This window comes from Rhipicephalus microplus, unplaced genomic scaffold (genome assembly GCF_043290135.1).
Source record: "Rhipicephalus microplus isolate Deutch F79 unplaced genomic scaffold, USDA_Rmic scaffold_272, whole genome shotgun sequence".
Classification (NCBI taxonomy): Eukaryota; Metazoa; Arthropoda; class Arachnida; order Ixodida; family Ixodidae; genus Rhipicephalus; species Rhipicephalus microplus.
In genome coordinates this window covers 45,096-66,783 of record NW_027464843.1, presented here as the reverse complement: position 1 = coordinate 66,783, position 21,688 = coordinate 45,096, and the positions used below count along the sequence as shown (strand labels likewise).

At 47.3% G+C, this 21,688-nt stretch overlaps 1 protein-coding gene across 1 annotated transcript in view; it reads left to right on the top strand.

Moving 5' to 3' along the window:
* LOC142793055 (uncharacterized) overlaps positions 1-21,688 on the top strand; it is a 186,289-nt gene that overhangs the window by 128,637 nt on the left and 35,964 nt on the right. Inside the window, exons 4-6 of the mRNA XM_075885730.1 lie at positions 3,903-3,990; positions 5,490-5,653; positions 5,755-5,952. Of these exons, the coding sequence (XP_075741845.1) occupies positions 3,903-3,990; positions 5,490-5,653; positions 5,755-5,952 (450 nt within the window). The remainder of the gene's footprint in view (positions 1-3,902; positions 3,991-5,489; positions 5,654-5,754; positions 5,953-21,688) is intronic.

Here is a 21,688-nt window from a genome sequence, read left to right as displayed (position 1 = left end):
TTTGTTTTAGTATCGTGGCTGTTGCGATTAGTTGCGGTAACGCTTAGCCAAAACCAGTCGCAGAGGCCAGGCTTACAACGACCACAACGACGAAATCCACGCGCGGAATCGCACAACTTGCTGACCGAACTTCAATAGCTTCCCCAGCGTTTCACTATACTGTATTGTAGTAAACGGCGTACAGCTGACCATCTTCACGGAGCGCTTGGGCATTCGTCTCTTTTCGGTGCTAAAGGCTCGCGTGGCGGGTGTCACGGTGTATCGCGCTTGATCATACTAACAACGGTTATTCACCAAACAAATTGTTTGAATCCCAATACTCACCACCGGTTTACCAAATAAGGAGATTATCTGAACGTACAGTCGATCACGTTGGTGGATCTGAAACGCCCTTCCCTGCATGTCCGGTTTCAGGCTTGGTATCGCCAGGGCGTCATCGGAGAAAACACTGCATGCCTCCTCCTGAGGTTTCAGGTTCCGAAACAGCTCTCCCTACACGCTTTGCCGCTCTCTCCTGGCTTTTTTTTTTTCTTTTTTCGGCACCAGCCCCGCCTTATTGGTTATTGGGCGACGCTTTTCTTCCCGTTCGTGCTCGCCTTCCCGCCGGTCTCTTTCTTGTCTCGGCCGTGTGGTCGACTGTAGCGACGTTATCTTGCGTTCTCGCGTGTCAGCCGGTGTGTGTGTGTGTGACCTCGATTATGCCCGCCTACGTTCGGGTGCCCCTCTCCCAGTCTCCTTCGGCCTGTCGATGTCATCTGCCGTTGCTGCAGTGTAGCGCTATTATGGGATTAGTCCTCCGCACAGCTTCTGTTTGACCCCCGCACGCCAGAGAGAAATTAATAAAAAAAACCTCCTCTATACTCTTTCCTTGAATACATCGCTCGATCCGTCTCATCACACCGACTGCGCGAGGTGCGACCTTTTGTTACACGGTTTCTAACGTGCAGCTTACACCAATTCTGTGCACCAGCTGCAGTAAAGTGGCAACCAACACTGATCACCCTTGTTTGCCACAGTTCGTAGTATGCACCCAACCCCGGTGGTCACGGTGCTCGACTACTGACCCGAAGGTCGCGGGATCGAGTTCCGGCAGCGGCAGCCATATTTTTCATGGAGGCGAACATGATTGGGGCCCGTGTACTTAATTTAGGTGCACGTTAAAGGTGGTTGAAATATTCGGCGCACTCAACTACGGCGTCTCTTATAATGAGGTCGTGGTTTTGAGAACTTAAAGCCTATTTATTATTATTATTATTATTATTATTATTATTATTATTATTATTATTATTATTATTATTATTATTATTATTATTATTATTATTGACAAACTCCACGTGTTCATGCACAGCTGCGTGTCTTGAAGGAATAAGGTGCATCTCAAGAGATTGTAATCGTAATCTCCCCACCCCCTCTCTTTTTTTCTCAAGGGGAAATTTCGGTGCAGTGATCGTTCAGCCGCCGTGGCGATTATTGCATCAATTGGTCGCAGTATGCGTGCCTGCCGCTTCTAGCGCACGTTTGGCTGCACTTATTGTTCTGCCGTTTGGTTTCCGGATAAAATAACGGCTGACGTGACGTGATTTGAATTGGCCAGCCTATATAGTGGTCAAAGTGTTGGGCAAGTGGGACTGCTGAAGCTTTGCCGAACTTGCCACGGAACGACTGCAGTTCACGAGGAGCATGAGGGACGAGAGCACATGCGCAAATGCATGTACTGCTCGTCATTCAGCTTTGTAGTACAGTTTCGTGCGCCACTTGTCTTTGTTGTGTCGACTGGTGTCAACATATATGCACAGCGCAAGTGAACAAGTAGATGCAGTAGTAGTAGTAGTAGTAGTAGTAGTAGTAGTAGTAGTAGTAGTAGTATTAGTAGAAAAACTTCATCATGTACACAGACTAGAGAGGTTAGTGACACAGGGGTGAAAATCGCAGTCTGTCCGGCTGGATGGCGTCCCTATTCCCCTAGCATGAGTCATTCGTCCAGTTCTTCGGTTTAGTCGTCGCTGATATTCTGGGACCTAGTAACTAGATAGCAGTGCATCACATTCGTTCCGCGTGCCATTCGTGTCGTGCTCTTCTCCGTGCTCGGCACACTCCCACGCGATGTGAAATAGTGTTGCCAAGGGGTATATCAGGTGGAGAGTGTGCAGATGTATGTAAGAGTTCGTCGTAGTTTTCTTCCGCTGTTCAAATACGTTGATTCCATATCATCAACTAGTCCAAGCGTCCGCCGAATGGTGGCTAAGAAAGAAAAAGATACAGTGACCTTTTGCTGAATTTAACCTCCTGCTTGAAAAAAAAATATTTTTATTCTCCTATGTACTGTTGAATACTGTGGCATTGCTGAATGTACTGTTGAATACTGTGGCATTGCTGAATTCACTACCATGTTAGGCGAACGCTTCGATGTGCCGCTTCCTGAGAGCCCATGCAGAAGTACTGTTTCTCTGTCATAAAAATTGGCGTAACTTAAAACTAATTTGCACCGTGTCTTTGACCCGAGATTTGGGGCGATTTAAGCCAAAAGCGAATACGAATTATATTAACAAAAAAATAAAATTGTATATATATATATATATATATATATATATATATATATATCCTGATGTGTTATGTTCGTTTCTGGTCACTGTCTTCAGTTTCTTTTTCTAGAGCTCTGCAAAAAACGTCGTTCATGTTCAACCGACTAACCCATTCTCAAGTTTTCATTTAGAATCGGTCACTATAACACACATAAATCAACACATTATGAGGTTGTGTTTTTTTTCTCCATAAAATGGCATATTGTGTGTTCATTACAATGATGTTTTGTCAGTTTGGCGTATTCACAGATACTACTTCGTAGGTGCTGTACGAAAGGGTTAAGCGTCATGTGTTGCATGGCCCCTATAGACGCTTGCGCGAGCTTTCCTTCTGGCGCACACTATAATTGAAACTCTGTGGCTGCATCGAGTGGGTGTGCATGGCACGAGCAGCAGCAGTGGATGTCGGGAGCCGTGCAATCTTGTCTCGGAATCTCGTGTCGTCTCCTGTTGGCTCGTCTTGTCGTGGAGCCGATATCTTTTTTCAAAAGCGGGCCGTGACGTGGGCGTGCCATCCGCGTTTGCCCTGTAATGCGGCCCTTCGTCAACGAAACTGAACATTACGTCGCGCGGCCGTCGCAGATGCGATTGAGTGCTTGCGTAAGTGCAGCGATTTTTTTAGACCGTGTCACGCGGCAGACATCGTCGCACATGGCGATCGATCCCTCGCACATGTATGTACTGAGCATATTTTTACCGAAAAAAAAAGAGAAAACCTTCTGAATGTTGACTCCCTCATTCCTTTCATTGTAGCGATTCGTGTCAGGTTAACCATTTCCGGAAACTGCAGCGATGATTTCCTTCAGCCATGACTTACCTATTTGGCCTTTTGTTATTGAGTGGATACGTGCTGTATGTGCACTCGCCAGCGTGGTGCCGTTTCAAGTGCGGATCACTTCTGAGGAAGCCGGGCTATCGTCGTCGCTTCGGCTAATGCACACGAAAGCATGTGTATAGCGTAGCCATCTGTGTAGTGTATTGCTCACGCCTAAAAGTTTTCTTGCTCTTGTTGCTCGAACGTTTACGTGGTGAGGGATTATGGCTATAGGGAAACACGGCAACACTAGCCACGTATAAAATTCAGGAAAAAAAGAAAAACTAATGGAGAGAACAGGACAGACCAAACTTGACACCGGATTGAAACAAAGAACAGGGCTGCTCAGTTCCGCACTTTCTGTAGGCACAACTGGTGTGAGAAGCCTTTTATTTTTTCTCTAATATTCGCTTATTTTCTCCTTGTTCCTGCTATTTCTAAGGCTACATAATAATCTCGCTTTCATTTGATGCTCACTGGTATGCACCTTTCGTTCGTTTACGCAGATGGCACCACTGTCGAGACCGCAGAGCCACCCGGGAACTCCCGTCGGCATGCCCACGACGCCGCTGCCTCCCGGACTGCCGCCTGTCGGTGAGCGCGCGAAAACATTGCGTTCAATAACAACGTGTTGCTGTGCAATTTGGGTAATACTCGACGACACCTTCGTTTCAGTGTTACGCCAACACATGCCACGCATGAATCCATGAAGCGCAGGTTGTCGTGTTGTCTCACGTTTTCGAAGAAATTCGCGAACTGTGTGCGCGAGCCGACGTTTCGACAAGTGTACAGTCAGCCACAAATGTTGGTGGCTACGCGAGCGCCTGCCAAACTGCCTGTCCGCGCAAGTTGCGCCACCAACCGTCGATCGCAGTGCTGGACCTTAAAACGGCTCTTCTTGATATTCACTGGCGTTTCAATTTTCGACTGCCGCGCAGCGCATCGTTAGTTCGCAGCTTTCACGCGAGGCGCTTATCTGCAGTATGACCGTCACAATTCTTTGTGATCGTGGCTATAACAGTTATGCTCTAGGCAGAAGCAAAATCAAATCAAATCAAATCATTTTATTTTCCCAGAAAGAAACAGGTTCTGGAGAGGTTCACTGGCTAAAAGCTGTTTATGGACAGCTTGACGAGGCCAGTGAACCCTATACAAGGCAGGTGGGACAATGAGAAAGATGTGTATAACAATAAAGACCATAAGCTAACATTACAATACCAAAATACGGTGTAATAAAAACATATATATACATTCCTACGAAAACATTCTGATACCAGCATAGCACAGAAGATTACATGGACGCAACCATAATCCAGCAACCATAACACCATTATTGCCAAAAAATAAAATAATAAAAATAAATAAATGATGGAAATATCAAGGAAGATATATACAAATTTGCTCCTTGTGTATGCATGTAGACACATATGCCAAAGAGTGCGTTGCGTTGTAAGTTGAAAGTTGTTTGTATCCTGTCAGAATACAGACATGCCATGAAGTGAGGGAAAGATGGGCGCTGCTGCGGTGTTGTTGGTCGCCGCTGACGTGAAGTGTCGTGCAGATACTTAATATTGGTAACGCACGCGCGCGGTCTGTAAACTTTTGTGGTCGACTGTACTTGTCTTCAGTGCTGTAACAATCAGCTTTAGCCGTGAAGAAGTCTATTTGTCGAAACGTCGGCTCGGTCACACAACCTCAGTATGCGCATTTTTTTCATCGCGAACTTCCACCCTTGCCGTGTTTTTTTTTTTCCTCGCCTGTTTGTCTTTCTAGCATGAAAACGCTTCAATGTGACGTGGTCTCGACGGGGAATAAGGCTTCAGTAAATCTGGGGAATGCGGAATTCTCGTGGACCAACTTACGCCCGGATAATGAAAACTGAAAGTACCTCCAGTACGTGCCGCGGTGCTGTAAAATGATTGTGGGGCTTTATCCAGCTGTTCACTCTGTGGTCGCGGGGTCTAATCATTCAGTTGCCAGTTCAGCGCTGCCGAATCAGCCGATCGAGTAACTTAAGCGCACTGCGTTGTCAGTGCGAGCGAAGTGTATTGAAATTGCCGTTTGAATGCGCGAGGCTCGTGAATTGCGTGCAGGCAACCGGGGCGTGTGTTACCTCGCCGGTTCGCTGGACGACACCGGCGTGACGGGAAACCCCGGACGGGACAGTCCGAGCGGGGGAAGCGTCGAGTCTCGGCACAGCAGCTCGAGCTTGGACTCCGGTCGGGGCTCGTCGTCCAGTTCGTCCGCCGACTCCAAGGTGGGTAGGCCGACTGTGTGAGCGCTGACAGTGGCGATGTGCCACTTGTGCGGCACGAAACGCATCTGCCACGCTGTAACCGTCCCACGTGTGTCACGCAGGTTGCGCACCGGCTGTCCACGGGTAGCCACGGCTCGTCTAGCAGCCTGACGTTGACGAGCAGCGTGGGTAGCCACATGAGCAGCCTCACGCCCGAGGTGGTCGTCCTCTCGCCCCTCAACGTGGCCGGACTGCTGGTCAACGGAGTCTCGGTCAGTGAACGACACTTGACCATTTGGGGAGTCCTTTTGGCTCCGCTAGTTAAAACTTTAGGGGGAGTATTTGGGGTGTATTCCAGTCATCATCCGGCTCGTCATTCGCCACTTTTATTTTTTAATCAAGAATGCCATGTCACGCTGATAGCGTGCCATAGTTCGTGACCTCGAAGCAGGCCCGTAGCCAGGAAATTTTTGTGGGTACTCTTTTGGAAGAACACATTTTTTTTCGTCACTTGTGTTCGGCAAAACGCCCCCGTTCATCAGAACTTCGGGGGAGGGGTGGTTCTAGGACCCATTCCGCTCCCCCTGACAGCGGGCCTCACGAAGTACTGGCGGCGAGCGCCGATAATGCAAGTTGATTCGCTCGTTTTGGATGACGGTTATTCCATGAAGACGCCCCGTTGCGTCATTTACCTTTAGAGTGCGCAGTCGGGCACAAAATAATGTGGGCCGATGTTGTCAGCGCATCGGCGGCTTTCTCGGGGCAGGACGTCTGCAGACGACGCCAGTCGACGGCGGGGTCGCCATGTGGTCCGTATTGTTTTGTAGCTGGCTGTATATACAGTGCACGTCACAGTGCTCGCGTGTGCAAAGCCTGATCATCATCGGCTGATCGAACTCGTAAGAAGCGAGCACCTGTGAGCGACGTCGCCGTAGTTTCTGGGTACTCGTGCGTCAAACGCACGCATCTTCGGAAGGCTGAAACACCGATGTGCGTATTATCGCATTCGGTCTTTATCGACGTCGTGTAGGTCTGTTTTACGGGCGGTTTTTAGGGCCGCCATATCAGGTCGCGTCGTCTTCGTATCCTGGAAAACTTAACTTTAGTTGTTCAGCTGCTAAAGTAATAGGAATAAACCTGCAGACCTCGGAAAATTGCGATATCAAAGAAAAAGCATTCGTTTACTGACCGAAGTGGTGATAAATGCTTTTACAGTTTATTGGAAATGAGCGTTCGGATTCTTATTAAAAACGAGTAATGTTCAGTCTAAACGGCTGGTCTCAAAAGACATAAAATTACAGCGCGAAAATAAAAGGACAACATAAAAAAAACACTCCGAGCGCAAGTGCTCAATTCATAACCGCGATGCGTTTATTTGATGTCTTGCCTTTGTAGTTTCGCGCTGTAATTTTGTGCCCGCATTACAAACACTCCCAGCATACCATTCTTTCAGTAACCTTTTTTGGGGCGTCGAAAGAGCGTACGCCTTATTGATCTGGGCACAAAATGCACATTAAAACACTACCATTTTAAACACAACTGTAAAGTGCTTGTGTTCTGACATCACATACGAAAAAAAAAAAATCAAGAGCGCTTCTAGCAACACTTCTTCGAATAATGAACGACAATAAAGCTTCGAAATAACGCTTTATAAAACCAAACACGGTAGTACTTCGTTTGCGCGTGAATCTCGTGTCCCAAGTATTCGTTTTATTTTATCCGTATATTCGCCTTGCTCTATTCGCCAGCTAATCGCGGCTTCATCTCACACTCCGGCGCATATAACGAGCTGTTTTGCATGCTCATCCTGCCGAGAAATGTTCTCGTCTCGCTGCTGCTGCCTGCGCGATGTTTGCTCAGCAGCGTATGCACACGCGACGCGCATTCCGTGCTCTCTGAGCCGCTCGTTTGCTTACCGTTCACGCGGAATGGGCCCCTTTGATTACACGCTCTCATTGTGCTCTGGCAACGATTGCGTCCCCGCCGTAATGAAATATCGTACGCAAGTCTCTAGCGGGTCTCGGGCAATCTTCATTGTTGCTGCCTTGACGTCTCTCTCTCTGTGCGCACATTGTGGTCTCTGTGTATGTGTTGGTGTGCGTTAGTGCTTGCGGGTGCGCTATGCTGGACACTATAGTTGTCCTGTACGTTGGCTCGGGTGCGCAAAAGTGGTATCCCCCCACCCCCGAAATACAACTGCGTTTGTCTCACGCTCATATCATGTGCCTCCCCCCCCCCCCCCCCCGCATCACTACAATGCTACGCAAGTCTGTACCTCCCCCTCCCCTTCCAAAAACATAAACCTGCAGATGCCACTGTGTAGAATTCCGCCGTATTCTCAAATTACGCTGTGGGTGTATTTTAAGCCGATCGGATCGGCCGCAGCAGCCCCCAGGGCCAGTCAGCTTTAACGAATGGCGGAATCGGACGTAGCGGAATTTCGCAACGCTCTCAACAGCACCGACTCACTCTATCAGCCATCCTCTGTCACCCTGCAGCGCTGTAGTATTACTGGCATGATTTGGCCGCAAAAGAGACACACACAAGAAAAGGAACACTCAAACGACAAGCACAGGCGGCACTTCCAACTAGTTGGAAGTGCCGCCTGTGCTTGTCGTTTGAGTGTTCCTTTTCTTGTGTGTGTCTCTTTTGCGGCCAAATCATGCCATTAAGTAAATACCAACTAGGCCAACAATCAGTATTATTGTAGTATTACTGCTTCCGACATTTTCCCACCGCCTCTAGCCGTCTCCCGTCTTAAAATGTCATAACTGTCGCTCCCTTCAACGCGCGTGACAAATGCGTGTTCTAACGAAATTTGGTGACTGAGCGTGTTCGTTTTTTTTTACCAAGAGTAATCATAACGTCGCTATCTCTGTTCCTTTTCAAGCCCGGTGATACGTAACGGAATCAATTATGTAGGCTAGCTAGCAACTGCATGGTAGAAGAGTGAAAAAAAAAAGTGGTTCTTCCGTTCGAATTCATATTCAGCATCTTCTCTACATGTGCTCTCATTTTGGTTTCAAGAAAGTCAAATCACGTTTGAACGAGAATCACGCTTGAACTGATGCAGCCATCTTTTATAATATGGAGGGTACTTGTTTTAGTTTTATACAGAAAATTTTGATATTACCTTCTGAGTAGTGTTTTATAGCGTCGTATTAACTTTTAAGTAATGATTGAATACGTGTATTAGAAACTAAAAAAATAAGTGATGAACTTATGAATTTAGTCGCTATTATAGTATTGCGATTGAAAAGCTTGAGCACGTTTTTTTTTTCTTTTTGCTTGCCTACCGTGATCATGTCCTCCACAAATTGAAAGAAGCAGTTGCTTGCATTGAACAGAATTGATCTGTCCATGAAAAGGTTAATGGAGTCCCGCAACTCTTTTCTGAGGGATAATTGAATAGTTTGGCTCGCTATTAGCGCATGACGATTCACGAATTTGGAAGTGTGGCAGCTTGGGCTAATTGCTCGTGTCCTTCGTGTCCTTCTTGTCTCTGTGTCGTCGTTTTGTCTCGCGCTATAACTATCGCCATGCTTCACGAATGTCATGACGCAAAAAAAACAAAACAAGAACCCGTCAAGATTGAGCGGAGTTGCAGGGATTCGCCGCGTGCCACAAGCGCTGTTTCCTCTTGTCCCAGTGGGCGGGCTTGAGTGAGTTACGCAGGGATGACAGAGGAGCAACAAGATGCGTCCCTTCGCCAGCGCACGTTATAAGCCTTGGAACTGCCTCCTCGCTTCCCACCTTTTTATTGCGATGGCAATTATATGGACATTTCTGGCTGGATTTTGCCGCCGGCGTCGGCGTCGGTGTCGATGTCACGCGACGTATATGTATACGTATTTATTTACATGAAAACGCAAGAAAGAAAAAATACAGAAAGAAAAACACTCCGGCGCGTGGATGCGATCGTGAGATCTCTGCGTCGTGAAAGCGAGGCGTTAACCACTGAACCACCCGGAGCACATCTTTCTTAGTTCATACGGTGAGATACTTGTATCTACCACTTACCGCTGCTCACGAGTGTCTCGAAGGGAATTGCGTTTTCAGCATTACCAGCAAGGCGGCGCAAAGAGCGCTCTAATCTACGCGTACATCGCCTGGCGAGATAAGGGTGCGTGAGGGAGGGACGCTCCCTCACGCGCCCTTATCTCGCGTAGGTGAAAAGGGGAAGGTCGTACGCCTTCGCTGGCCTCGGGCTTTACTTGGAAAGATTCCGCTGTAGTTGCCTGGTGCACAAGGGTCACTGCAATCATTTTTGCGGAAAGCGCGCGCTTTTCAGACACGGCAAAGTAACAAATGAGACGCTTATTCGTGTGCACCCGCACCTGTGAGTACATTTTGTGCGTGGGGAACGCAAGACATGTCTTGATCTGCTTTCAATACTGCGCGTGATCTTTCAATTCGTCGCTATCGTGTTCATTGCTTCGCCTTTCCGGCAAAGATGTGACGGTTTTTTTTTGTTGTTGTTTAATGCTCGACCGACCTTTCGGTGTAATCGCAATGACGCCTGGGCGCGTGGCGACGTCCCACGACAAACGCAGTTACTATTCAGCGCACGATGCTCAAATCAGCCTATGGCCATAGACCTTGGCTGTGTGACGTAGTGATTTGGGTGTACGACGTCATTTGTAGAGAGATGAGAAAGTTATTTCTAGCTCCTTCTCTCTCTCTCTCTCTCTCTCTCTCTCTATGGCAAATGCTTGGCCCCGTGCTGCGTTATAATGCTAAGCTTGCGTGTTCACGGGAGCCTCGACTACCTGACGGCAGTATAATCACTGACCAGGCTCGAAAAGTGTTGCAAGGGGCAGAAAGAAAACAAAGGAAAACGTGGCGTGTTCGTTGTTCTCGCCGTTCGTGTGACGATATTCGGCGGTGACATCGCTACCTCTCCCAAACTGACACGCCAATAAGTCCTTGTTCAAAAGTACTCGAACCGTCGCCGACAGTGCGTGTCGCACACCTGAGTATTATCGGCAAGAGAAAATTGGCAAGTGTTGGTAAGAGGCAAGAAGTTCGGGCGGAGGACAAAGCGGGGTGGGTGGAGGAACACGGAGAACGCGAGAAACACAACGTGATATATATATATATATATATATATATATATATATATATATATATATATATATATATATATATATATATATTATGCGAAAGTTTTGACACAATATTAATGAGATCTAACAGACAGTAATGCCAAGGAATGTACAGGGGAAGTTATTAGAACCAATGGAGTGTAGATAAGAAGAAAGAAAAGTGGGTGAAAAAATGACCAGCCGTGAGCATATATATATACACACACACACACGCTCTCAAGTCAGCGGCATCGTCGAGCAGCCACTTCCGTGCGCTTTTGTATTAAGTTGGAGCATTGGACGATCCACTCGTTACGCTATTCGCATTGTGCGACGACTTTACTTCGCTCTTTTAAAACGCTTCATAAGTCGTGTTAACGCGATCGCCTTCCCGACATCAAGCCTGCCTTAGGCAAGTTTGTCAACTAGTCCCAAGCACCGGCGTGGCTCAGTGGTAGAATACTGGGCTGCACCCAGCGGATTCGGGTTAATTAGCCCCACTGTATTATTGGTACTATTTTTTTTTCCTAATGTCGTGCGATTTGGTTACGGACATCGGCGGCGGGGGCGGACAACTACGGCGCAGCGCAAGACCCCAGTGATCTCATAACAGCTTTGGGTGTAAAATATCACAGAAGGTAGACCCCGTGAAGGAACACTAAAGCGAAAAAGAAAGAACCAGTTTAGATTGATCGATTGTGCGCCGAGAACAATCACGCCTTTAATTTAACCATCATAAGTTTATTATTGGGGAGTAAATCGAGGTTGGAGTCTGAGTTTAAAGTTCTGAGTCGAAATCTTCGTGCGTGATGTCAATGATTTTGAAGTGTGATTGTATTTTGGGAACTTTGGTTCTACAAAATGTTATGAAATGTTGTCGAAGTGAAGTGCTGCTCCGAACTTCCTACAGCTTTGACGTCGAATGCAACTTTTTTTTTCCCCTCATCGCCTTTCTTTGCGACATTCGCTGTTTCTGCCTCTCTCGTTCCTTTTGTTATCTTTCAACATGTGCCACGAAAGCGCTCGAAACAAAGAGAGTGGGTAGCAGAAAGAAGCAGCGCCCTCCGGTGATCGTTGCAGCGAGCGATTGAGGCGGAGTGTTCGGCCTGGGAAGCACGCTTTCGTTAATGGCCTTCGAAATGGCCGCCGACGCCCGGCTTGTAATTCGGAAGGAACATGTCCAAAATACCGAAAGCCCCCGAGTCGGGACAACTTCACAATTCGGCTCGCTTTTCATCCATCGACATTTATACCTCTGTTAATTCATTTATGTGTCTACCACATACCCTGGCTGTGCCCGCTTTGCTTTTTTTTTTTGGGGGGGGGGGGGGGGCGTGTTTTCGGCATGGCCGTGTTTTTCGCCGCCGTGGACTATTAGGAAAATACTTCATATTTTTAAATGAATAACTATGGGCAATCTATTTTTTCTTCACTTTGCTACAAATAACTACAAATATTGCCACTCTCTAAGAGGAGCCTAGGTGAAAAACGCATGCTTTCACGATAGACTCTTCAAAATAGTTACATTCCGAGTCGGTTCATTATGATGGTGTTGTGAGATCACGTCCTAACGTTGCATCAGTGATGATATCATGTGACACTTAACAGGGCAGAAATATTTTTCAGGTGGCGAGGGAATGCATGGATCCGGGTGCTATGAGCGGACACTAATCTCAGTCTATTCCTTGTGATACGGTCATTGGACGACATGGGCTGGCAATGGTGACGTCGATTCTCAGTCGATTTGTTGTAGTGGCATCGTAACGTCTGCTCAATGTGTACGTCATGCGACACATATCTCAGTCGATTCTTTGTGATGAGTCCTAACGTGTTGTCATTGACGGCGTTAGTTATGTTACAAGAATTTCAGTTGTTTCATTATGTCATTAGATTATATTCTAACTTGCCTAAAGGACGATACTTGATTGATTCATCTATAGGATTTCATATAAAGCCTTGACTCCATCGTGTTGGACTACTGATTAAGGGCCCAACCAGATTTGGCTCTTTAAAACCTGCCGCATAATTTTGATAACTCCTGCAGCACACCTCTACCTACGTCGGCGTGCGTACGCCATGTGCCTGACTAACGTGGACCGCTCGAATTAGGGTGCACTAATTAGCTTTATAATCAGTGCGCACGCGGAAACTTGTCTTCTTGATCGTCGGAAGAGACTGCCATGTTTTCCCTTGGCCACAGACTTACCCCTTTGCAGTCAGGCCTTTTACTGAAAGGCTCTGATCGCTAATTCAGTAAGTCTCCTGCGGTTAGCTATCCATCGCTTTAAAAAGTAATGGGAGGTTAGGGAGAAATATGAAATTTACTTTTGGGACTCCGCATACTTCATCGCTCCCGAAATACTTCATTTCTTAAAGGGCACACTTTCTTAGACCTCTATGAATCTGTATCAGAATGGCCACTTGATTCCTACATGCAGGTAAGTCAGGTCGTCCCCCTTCGCCCGAACCATTTCGCATTCTTCTCATACATTTCCTTGTGATGCGGATTTTCTCCGCCCTTCCTTTCTGCTGGGCGCCATTATAAACAGCCAATGCCTCCTTTATTCATTTTTTTCAATGCCAGTGCAAACGCGTGCTTCTCATCGAGAGCCGTCGTCGGGCCGCCTTAATTCAGAGCGCGGTCGTGATGCGGCGCTACATGAGCGCGGCGATGCGACACACCTGCTTCCCACTCCAATAATCAGGGGTCTGTCAGATTTGTTCCTTCGGGCTCCTTCTTGGTGGCTCAAAGCAATGCCGCCGCGCTGGATGACACGGCGCTTTTTTAAAGTCGGCGCATGCAGTTTCGTTGTAGTAACGCTTCCCCATACGTTGTTCGCACAGTGCCACGAACGGGGACACGCTGTCTGAAAACACCGCTATCTTCTGCAGAGCCAGCGTGACAGCCAACATCGTGAAGACGAGGAATGCAAGGCGCCGACCCACAGATCTGTATGGAACTTAACAAAAAAAAAATATTTTGTATGATTTTCGTCGCGAAGCGCTACATGATGGGTTCTCTCTCTTTCTCATGATCGCAAAGCACTCACGAAGGCTAGGCGATGGGCGAGAGCAGGGGAAGGCTACAGGAGAGGGTGGTGAAGGGCTAGATCGGGCGCATCTGGCTGGCATTGATAGAATAGGGGACGCACTGAGACAGGTCGCACTAAACGCGCACACACGAACGCAAATATGAAAAATGATAAAGAAGCGTCAAGAAGCAGCGACTTCTTGTGATGATTATCTGTATACATATGTGTGTGTATCGAATAAAGATTTCACTCCGTATATTCTTGTCGCCGGTTGCTTCATTCTTCCTGTGCGTTCGGGTGTGCGCTCTTGCTTTATAAAGTTATTCCAGCTTGCCTAAATAGCTGCCTTTTGTCGGGTTGCACCCTATGTCGAACGCTTTCTGTCGACACGGTGCCGAAAGTGCAGAGTCTTGGAATCGCGATGTTTCTTCTGAGCCGCCGCACACAGTGAGGCATTTATCGACACGATCCCGTCGCCGCGCTGAGCAGAGCGCAAGTGCGCCGCTGCTGCCTTCACGCTCGGCAAAAAGTCCGAGTGGCTCGTATTGACACAACTGATTACCGCGGTCCCGTATTTTTTATTTCATTTTTTCTTTCTTTCGCTTCAAACAAGGTTGCGTTCTTCTGCTTATCGTGATTTATAGTCTCTCCCCCATATTTTTTTCTCTCGAAAGGTATATTTAATTTACGTATAATTTGTATAATTAACAGCTTTACGTCAAGAGAACTGCCATCGTTACTCTACACTCGTCGGAAAGACGGCGCGTGTTCCTAGTCTTTTTTTTTTTACTGTAAATTTTGTCGTATATATATATATATATATATATATATATATATATATATATATATATATATATATATATATATATATATATATTCTTACTTGTGGACCCTAATTTTTAATCCCCGGCGCGATCTCTCTGCTTCATCCACCTTTTCGTTTCCTCAATTTTCTACAATTTATTTTTTATTCGTCGTCAGCATCGGTTCTTCAACGTCCTCGTGTGTTTGTATAACTTAAGTGACTTCAGGGATCCGAACTTTGCTTTCCCTACCGCCATTTTGTTGCTTGTTCTTCAGCGCGTCTTGCCCCGCCACGGTGGTCTAGTGGCTAAGGTACTCGGCTGCTGATCCGCAGGTCGCGGGATCAAATCCCGGCTGTGGCGGCTGCATTTCCGATGGAGGCGGAAATGTTGTAGGCCCGTGTACTCAGATTTGGGTGCTCGTTAAAGAACCCCAGGTGGTCGAAATTTCCGGAGCCCTCCACTACGTCGTCTCTCGTATTCATATAGTGGTTTTGGGACGTTGAACCCCACAAATCATATCAATCAATCAAATCAATCAGCGCGTCTTCTTTTTCCCAGAACAGTGTTTTCGTAAAGCTCTGTCTGCTGCTGGACGTATTTATATTGACCATCTTCGAGGGATCGTATAGAATACTTTTATCTTTCAAAGAAAGTTTCAACTCTCGTTGGACTGTCGACCAATACTTGGCCATTCATTGGGGTTCATGATGAAATTTCGCTCAGCGCTCCCGAGTATGACAAAGCACAGAACGAGCAACGAAAACAGGCGCTCTCACTCGTGACCGCTGCGGGAAATTTCACCAGGAATGCCTAGCAACTCAGCCTTAATGCTGATATCAGTACCGTTAAAGTGATGCGATTTGAAGACATTGCGAAAGGGACATCTTTTTCGTTTCCTTGGTGTGTTCAACACAACGAAAAAATATAATTCAACAGAATACATGATTACGCTGGACTTTTATGAACTGCTCAGCACCGAGTCTGTGCAAAGACGACCCGTGAATGCACGGTCCGCAGTATGAAGTGTATGCGAACCAACTCGTCGTGAACCTTCGCGTGAACAGTAATCACGGAAGGAGGCGTACTTTCTTTCCTTGTATATCGCGGAAAACGAGTCCCCCAGATGCCGCTTCTACCGCGATGCACGGAACTCCCTGCCTTCCTTTTTTTTCTCATCTTTCTCCTCTGCGACCTTTTTTCGTCGGCGTGCTCGCTGCCGGGTTAAATGGGTGTAACCAATTTTCTTGAGTAATTACTCGCCACGTCGCGCCCTCGTGCGATTCGAAGGCTGCTGCCCCTTCGTCCCCAAGCATAAAAGAGAGGAGGGAAATGCCGGGATTTTCGGTTCCCTCTCTTCTACTCTGCGCGCAGTCCACGATGTCTAAAATTAAGAGAAAAAAGAACTTATTGGACAGTAAAAAAAAAGGCAAGGCCCCGATACGAGGGGATTGGGGAAGGGAGAAATGATCTATACCTCCCCGATATGTGTCGTCGTTGCCGGAGAAAGGTTATTGGAGCGACGCGGCTCTAAATTTTCAAAACGCTGAAACGACATTGCGTGCTCGGTGAAATGGAGAGAGGGTGTGAGGCAGCGCTTTTGTTTTTTAACTTTGTCGCTCATGCAATCTCTAGTGCAACTTTTTAGTTTCTTTATACCGCCATTTCTTTTTTCTTTAATGTATGATGTTGGTGCTATTTATGTTGCTCCGTTTGCGCAGAAAAATTCGAATAGCAAGTCGACGGTCAATAAAATCTAACACATCAAAAAATCATATCTCGTATCACACTTCGAGACAAATCGTACACATAAAACGCCGAATCTGAGAGTATGTTTTTACGAAAGTGTAATGTTTCAGAAAAGTCCGCTTATTCACGGGTCCACTAATGTTCCGCACCCCTTCTGACGTGCCTCTGAAACTCCGATCCCGCCCCTGTCCCTCCCAGCAATGGAGAACAATGGCAATATATGGTGCTTCACGTTTCAAAACCACGATATGATTGTGAGAGACGCTGGAGGGCTCCGGAAATTTCGACTATCCGGTGTTCTTTAACCTGCATAGACACGGTACGTGGGCTTCTGGCATTTCGCATCCATCGAGATACGACTGTCGCGGCCGCAATCGAACCGGCGACCTTCGGGTTAGCAGTCGAGCCCAGTAACAACACCGCTGCGGACAGTCGCGGCGAACACTACACGCGCCCATTGCGACATACACATGCGACTCATACATGCGGCATACGCATTGCACACATGACATGATACGACATTTAGGGGTTTTCACACGCAGAACGTGAAACCTTTTTAAAAATTATGTCACTAAGGTGGAAAACCTTAGCCATCAGGAAAGAGGGCAATTTTTGTTGTCATCGCACGCTCGAATTGTTCTTTTTCACATTCCTGCATACCCGCGTACAGCTCTTCATCTTCGTTGCATGGATCGCGGTCGTGGACGACACCCTTCGTGGGTGAGCCTGCGCTGTTGCCAACTCCTGCATCATGCATTCGAGCCGCTCTCTCGACATGCGCGCCTCATTCATACAGTATGCGCCGGTATAGGAAGCGGCACGCAAACAAAACGGCCGCGCGCGCCTTCGCGATGTCGCGAGATTCTACGATATTCGCTGGATACGACGCGGACATTGTCGAGCAATATACTTGGGCGCCCGTGTTATGCGCGCTGGGCCTCGCTTACTTGCTTACTTGTTGCGGGTCATCGCTGTCGCCTTCTTTCGCTGTCGGGTGGAAAATAAATGGAAGCAACTTAGACGTGAAATGCGCGCAAGTACGCGCGATACACCGGGTCCATAGCTGCCTATTCGTTCTTGCCCAACGATATTTTTTTAGCTAGGGCGGGGGGGGGGGGGGCGGGGCTTGGTCTGCTCGCTTTACGCGCGCGAATGTGTTGCTGCGTGTTTCTATTTTTCTTTCCTTTCATTTTGTTGTTTCTCCCCCACGGGGGGCAGTTTCCTTTTCGCTGACTATCTTTACGGTCATTTCGCTTGCGATCATTTCTTTCCGTTACTGTATCAATTTGTCGGCATTGATCGTGGGGTTTATCGGTGGGACGCTGGAGTGAAACACTTATTTTATACTGATAAATTATACCATGAACACTCTAGGCTTGTTGATTTCACCACCATAAGATTATTACATGAAAATATCAATGTCAAGAGGTTCACCTTTTTTGAAATTTTTGCGTCAATTTTCTATGGTGATGTCACGTATATCAGTGAGCGCATTTTTCCCCTTTTAACTAAATAGGAAGTTGCCCAAACTGGCAATCTCAAGTCTCAGGCTCCCTGTGAAGGTGATTTATTTCGATTTTACAAATGGGGAACTACGCATAGGCATCAATGGACGTCAATATCTATGACGTCACGACGAGTACATGGGGCGGAAACTTTATGGTGGCAGCGCCAACCGCATTTTTATTTTTCGCGCGTTTTTTTTTTTGCTTACCAATGGTCTTTTTGCAGCAAACGTATGGTTTCCGTATCGTAAAGTAGTGGTTTATCTTTCGCATACTTAAAGCAATCAAGAAATCAATCAACCGCAGCAAGTGTGCTCTTTTTCGTGTCGTGAATGAGTAATTCGTGTTTCATATGCCTAAAAATCAATCAATCTATCGATCGATCGACCAATCAATACGTAAATAATTCAACCAATGAATGATTACTAAGTGCGTGAAAAGGATACAGGGTCGAGGACACGTTTTAGTAGATAACTCTATTTTTTTATGCTTGGTCGCTTCAACATACGCCGTCACGTATGCCGGAGTTCGAAACGTTGATATAATACTCTTCCAAAATTTATATACATGTCAGGAAGTTTAATGTATCGAATTTACCTCGCTTGACTGAAATGGGGATAGTGTCATGCACCGCGTTTATAGATCGCGGAATGGCAGCAGCACTTAAGAAAATGAAGACATTTCAGTATAAGTATCCTGTTTTTCGCGGAAGAGCGGAGGGAAGTGCGGGCTAGAACAGTTTGGAGATTCAGACTGTGAAGTGAAGATTGCAAGCGCACAGTCCCGGAAGATGCCGTTTCACTGCGCGAGCGCCATCTGCAATGACACGACGGTTGTCGCCACTTTCGTGCGCGCATCTTACTACGTCTTTTTGCGACTGTTTATGGCGTCTCTCTTCGTTCGTGCGACGATCCAGAGCTTTGCGAAAATATATTCTTGTCCCCAGTCGCGTATGTAAAATATAGCTTGATGGCATGACTGTTAGGCAGAGTAGGTATTTCTTCATGGTTGTAACAATGCCTCGCCTCAAGTCGATTACAAGCTGAATATGAATGCTAGCTCCGCCTTCAAAGCCGCCGAACGCTTGTCAGCCAACTATGTGAGAGTCGTGCGGCCTGTAGTTTTCTTTCAAACCGTGTAAATTCTTTTTGTTCTAATGATTATTACCCCAATTTAATTAACTTGGGCTTGAATGCAAGTGATTGAATATTTTGTATTTGAAATGAAGGAATAGGCGTATATAAATATGCGTGTAACCACCTGCAAATGTTGTTTCACGGCACCAAAAGCGTGCTGGACCGTAAAAACGCCTATTCAGGGGAATGCGCATTGCCGGGAAGCCTCAATTTATCGTTAACTTAACATGTTATTCTCACATGGATTTATAATTTCCTAAAGTTTACAAGCTAGTTATACTGCCTCATATGCTCTATGTATATTAACATTTAAAAGGCAACCTATTTTACAGGTTATTACTTGCATTCTATCGAAAGTAAGACACTTGTGTTATTTCATTGTTGTAAACAAAAGCAGACTGGAGTACTGTTAAGAATCGCCAATGAGATGGCTGGTTTTAGTTTTACGCGTTGTCAGCTGGTTAAAAGGAGTAGGATAGAGCACAGAGAAATAGAAATACAAAAGACCAGTAAGAACACTGGCGCTCCAGCTTTCTGGCCCGCCAGCGTATTCGGGCCTCGGCTACTGATGCTCAGCTATATAGGTGCTGTTGGTGATGTCACCGCCATTGCTAACAACAATTCGAAGGCGGATGCAACATTATACCGTCGCTAGCCAAGAAGGTCTTCTGGTGTGTCTCGTGTTTCACTGTTTCCTTAGCGACTTCATTTAAAATTTCATTTCAGCATAAATATTGTAGTTTATATAACCTCGGGATTCGAGATGTATGCCAGATTATATCAAAATCGAAGTGTCGCGCTTATTGGTTGGTCAGAGATATCAGTACACTTTTCGTGTCGGGGTAACTGTGTAACGTTTGAAAGCAGGTGAGTTGGTACGTCTCCATAATCGGAACAACGCCAAGGAAGCAAGGGCGAGTATGTCGCTGTGCTTGCTTCATTGTAAAAATACACTAATATACCTTGAAATGGTGAACACATGGGTAGGCAGAATTATGAACAGTTCTAGTGGTGCATGTGTTCCCGAGGTCCTGTAGGTTCTTCCGAGGAGGGCTTGGAATACCAATAGCGCTGCAGCAATAATTCAAGGAAGAATGCCGCGAGATTTAATTCCTGCTTAGTCATCTCTGTGGGGCTCTTGGTAACGGTTCAAACAAGGCAAGGAGAAGAAAAATTCTTTCGATCGTCACCGCTATTGTGAAGTCATGTGCTGTTCCTCTAATTGCGCCTTAATTGTGACCCCTGCGAGCAACAAAAAGAATGTTTCCGCGGCTAGCACACTGTGCGTTTTCGGGTGGCCGCGTCGTACGCCCGAAGCGCAGTAAAAGTAAAGAAACTTCGAGGGCGCGTCAGTCGGGGATGAAGGACCCCCGACCAGCCGGACCCTTTGAACCAGCGTTGGCACATTTCTTCGCCCGCCTGAAAAGATCGAAAGGAAAAATACAGGACGTATGGCGGAGGAGGAGAAAGAAGAGCGGACTGCGCAGGCGCTGGGTGACGTCACGGCGGGACCGAGTTCCCCACGTGACTGTTCGGCGCGTGCGCGCTGAGCCGCGGCAACGTCACGGCGATCGAGGCCGCCCCGGGCCCGTCGGAGGAGTCTCCTCCATTGTGGGCTTTCGCCGCTCCGGGGTCCGAACCCCGCGGCGGGTGCGGAGTGCGTGTTTTTCGCAGCGAGGTTTTTTTGTTGCACGGTGTGGTGTGGCCGCGACAAGCGCGCTGACGCGCGTCGCGCCGTCGAAGATGTTGCCGCCGGCATCTGCGGAGAACGTGACGTTTCCGCTACCGTCTGCGATGTCGCCGACAACGTCGTCTGCTTCTGACTGTCCCGTTGCCGCAAGCCTCCGTGCGTCGTCGTCTGCGAGGATTGCGCGGTGACACTGTTATCGTCAGCTATTGCCGACCGGCGTGATCTGTGTCACTTCTGCGTTCGTCTGTCGTCTAGAGTGCGCCCGTCTTCTGGACTTCTGTTTAGTGCCGCGTTTCTGCTGGCGTTCATCCCGTAACCCCCTCCCCCCCCCCCCCCTATTTTTTTGTCTTTCATCGTCTTGACAGCGTTACTCCTTTCACCATCGATTTTGGACTGGATTTTTGGATTCCACGCTTCCCGACAGCTCGCTAGGAAAGGCACACAGGTGCGCAGTGCTCGCCGCTTTCGCGAATCGGCTCGGCATTCGGTAACGAAATTACAGCCGACAGCTTTTTCGCGCGTTCGTCTTTTTTTCTTTTCGTCTGCTCATCTCTGGGTAGCAGACGATTTCGGGAGAACAGACGGCACAGCTAGGCATCGTTGCGGCTGGTTGATCGCTGGGAAAGTCGTCGTAAAAATCGTACTCGCGTGCAGTAGCCTATAGCTCTCGGCTCTGCTTCGCAACTCCCGCTTGGAAACCTGCGGAATTCATTACGAGCTTCCCATTTCCGGTTCCGCGGGACAAGGGAAGGAAGGGAAGTTGGGCATTTCTAGCGCTCTTGGCTGACGCGGTGCCGTCTCCGGAACCCTTGTTTTATCCCTGGAGTGTAATGAGTACCCTCCCCTTGACACACACCGTCCATCTAGCGAGTCGCGACAACTGTTGAGTCACTGGAATTGGCGACTCGTTTGCCGTAATTGTTGTCGTCTACTGGCCTTTCGACACTCAGTATTTGTCGTTGGCTTTGTCCAGCTTTGTGTCTGGCTCTTTCAAGTGGCTTAGCCCGCGTCACTCATGGAATATACCGCTCTACTGAACATGGTATTTTCTTTAGTT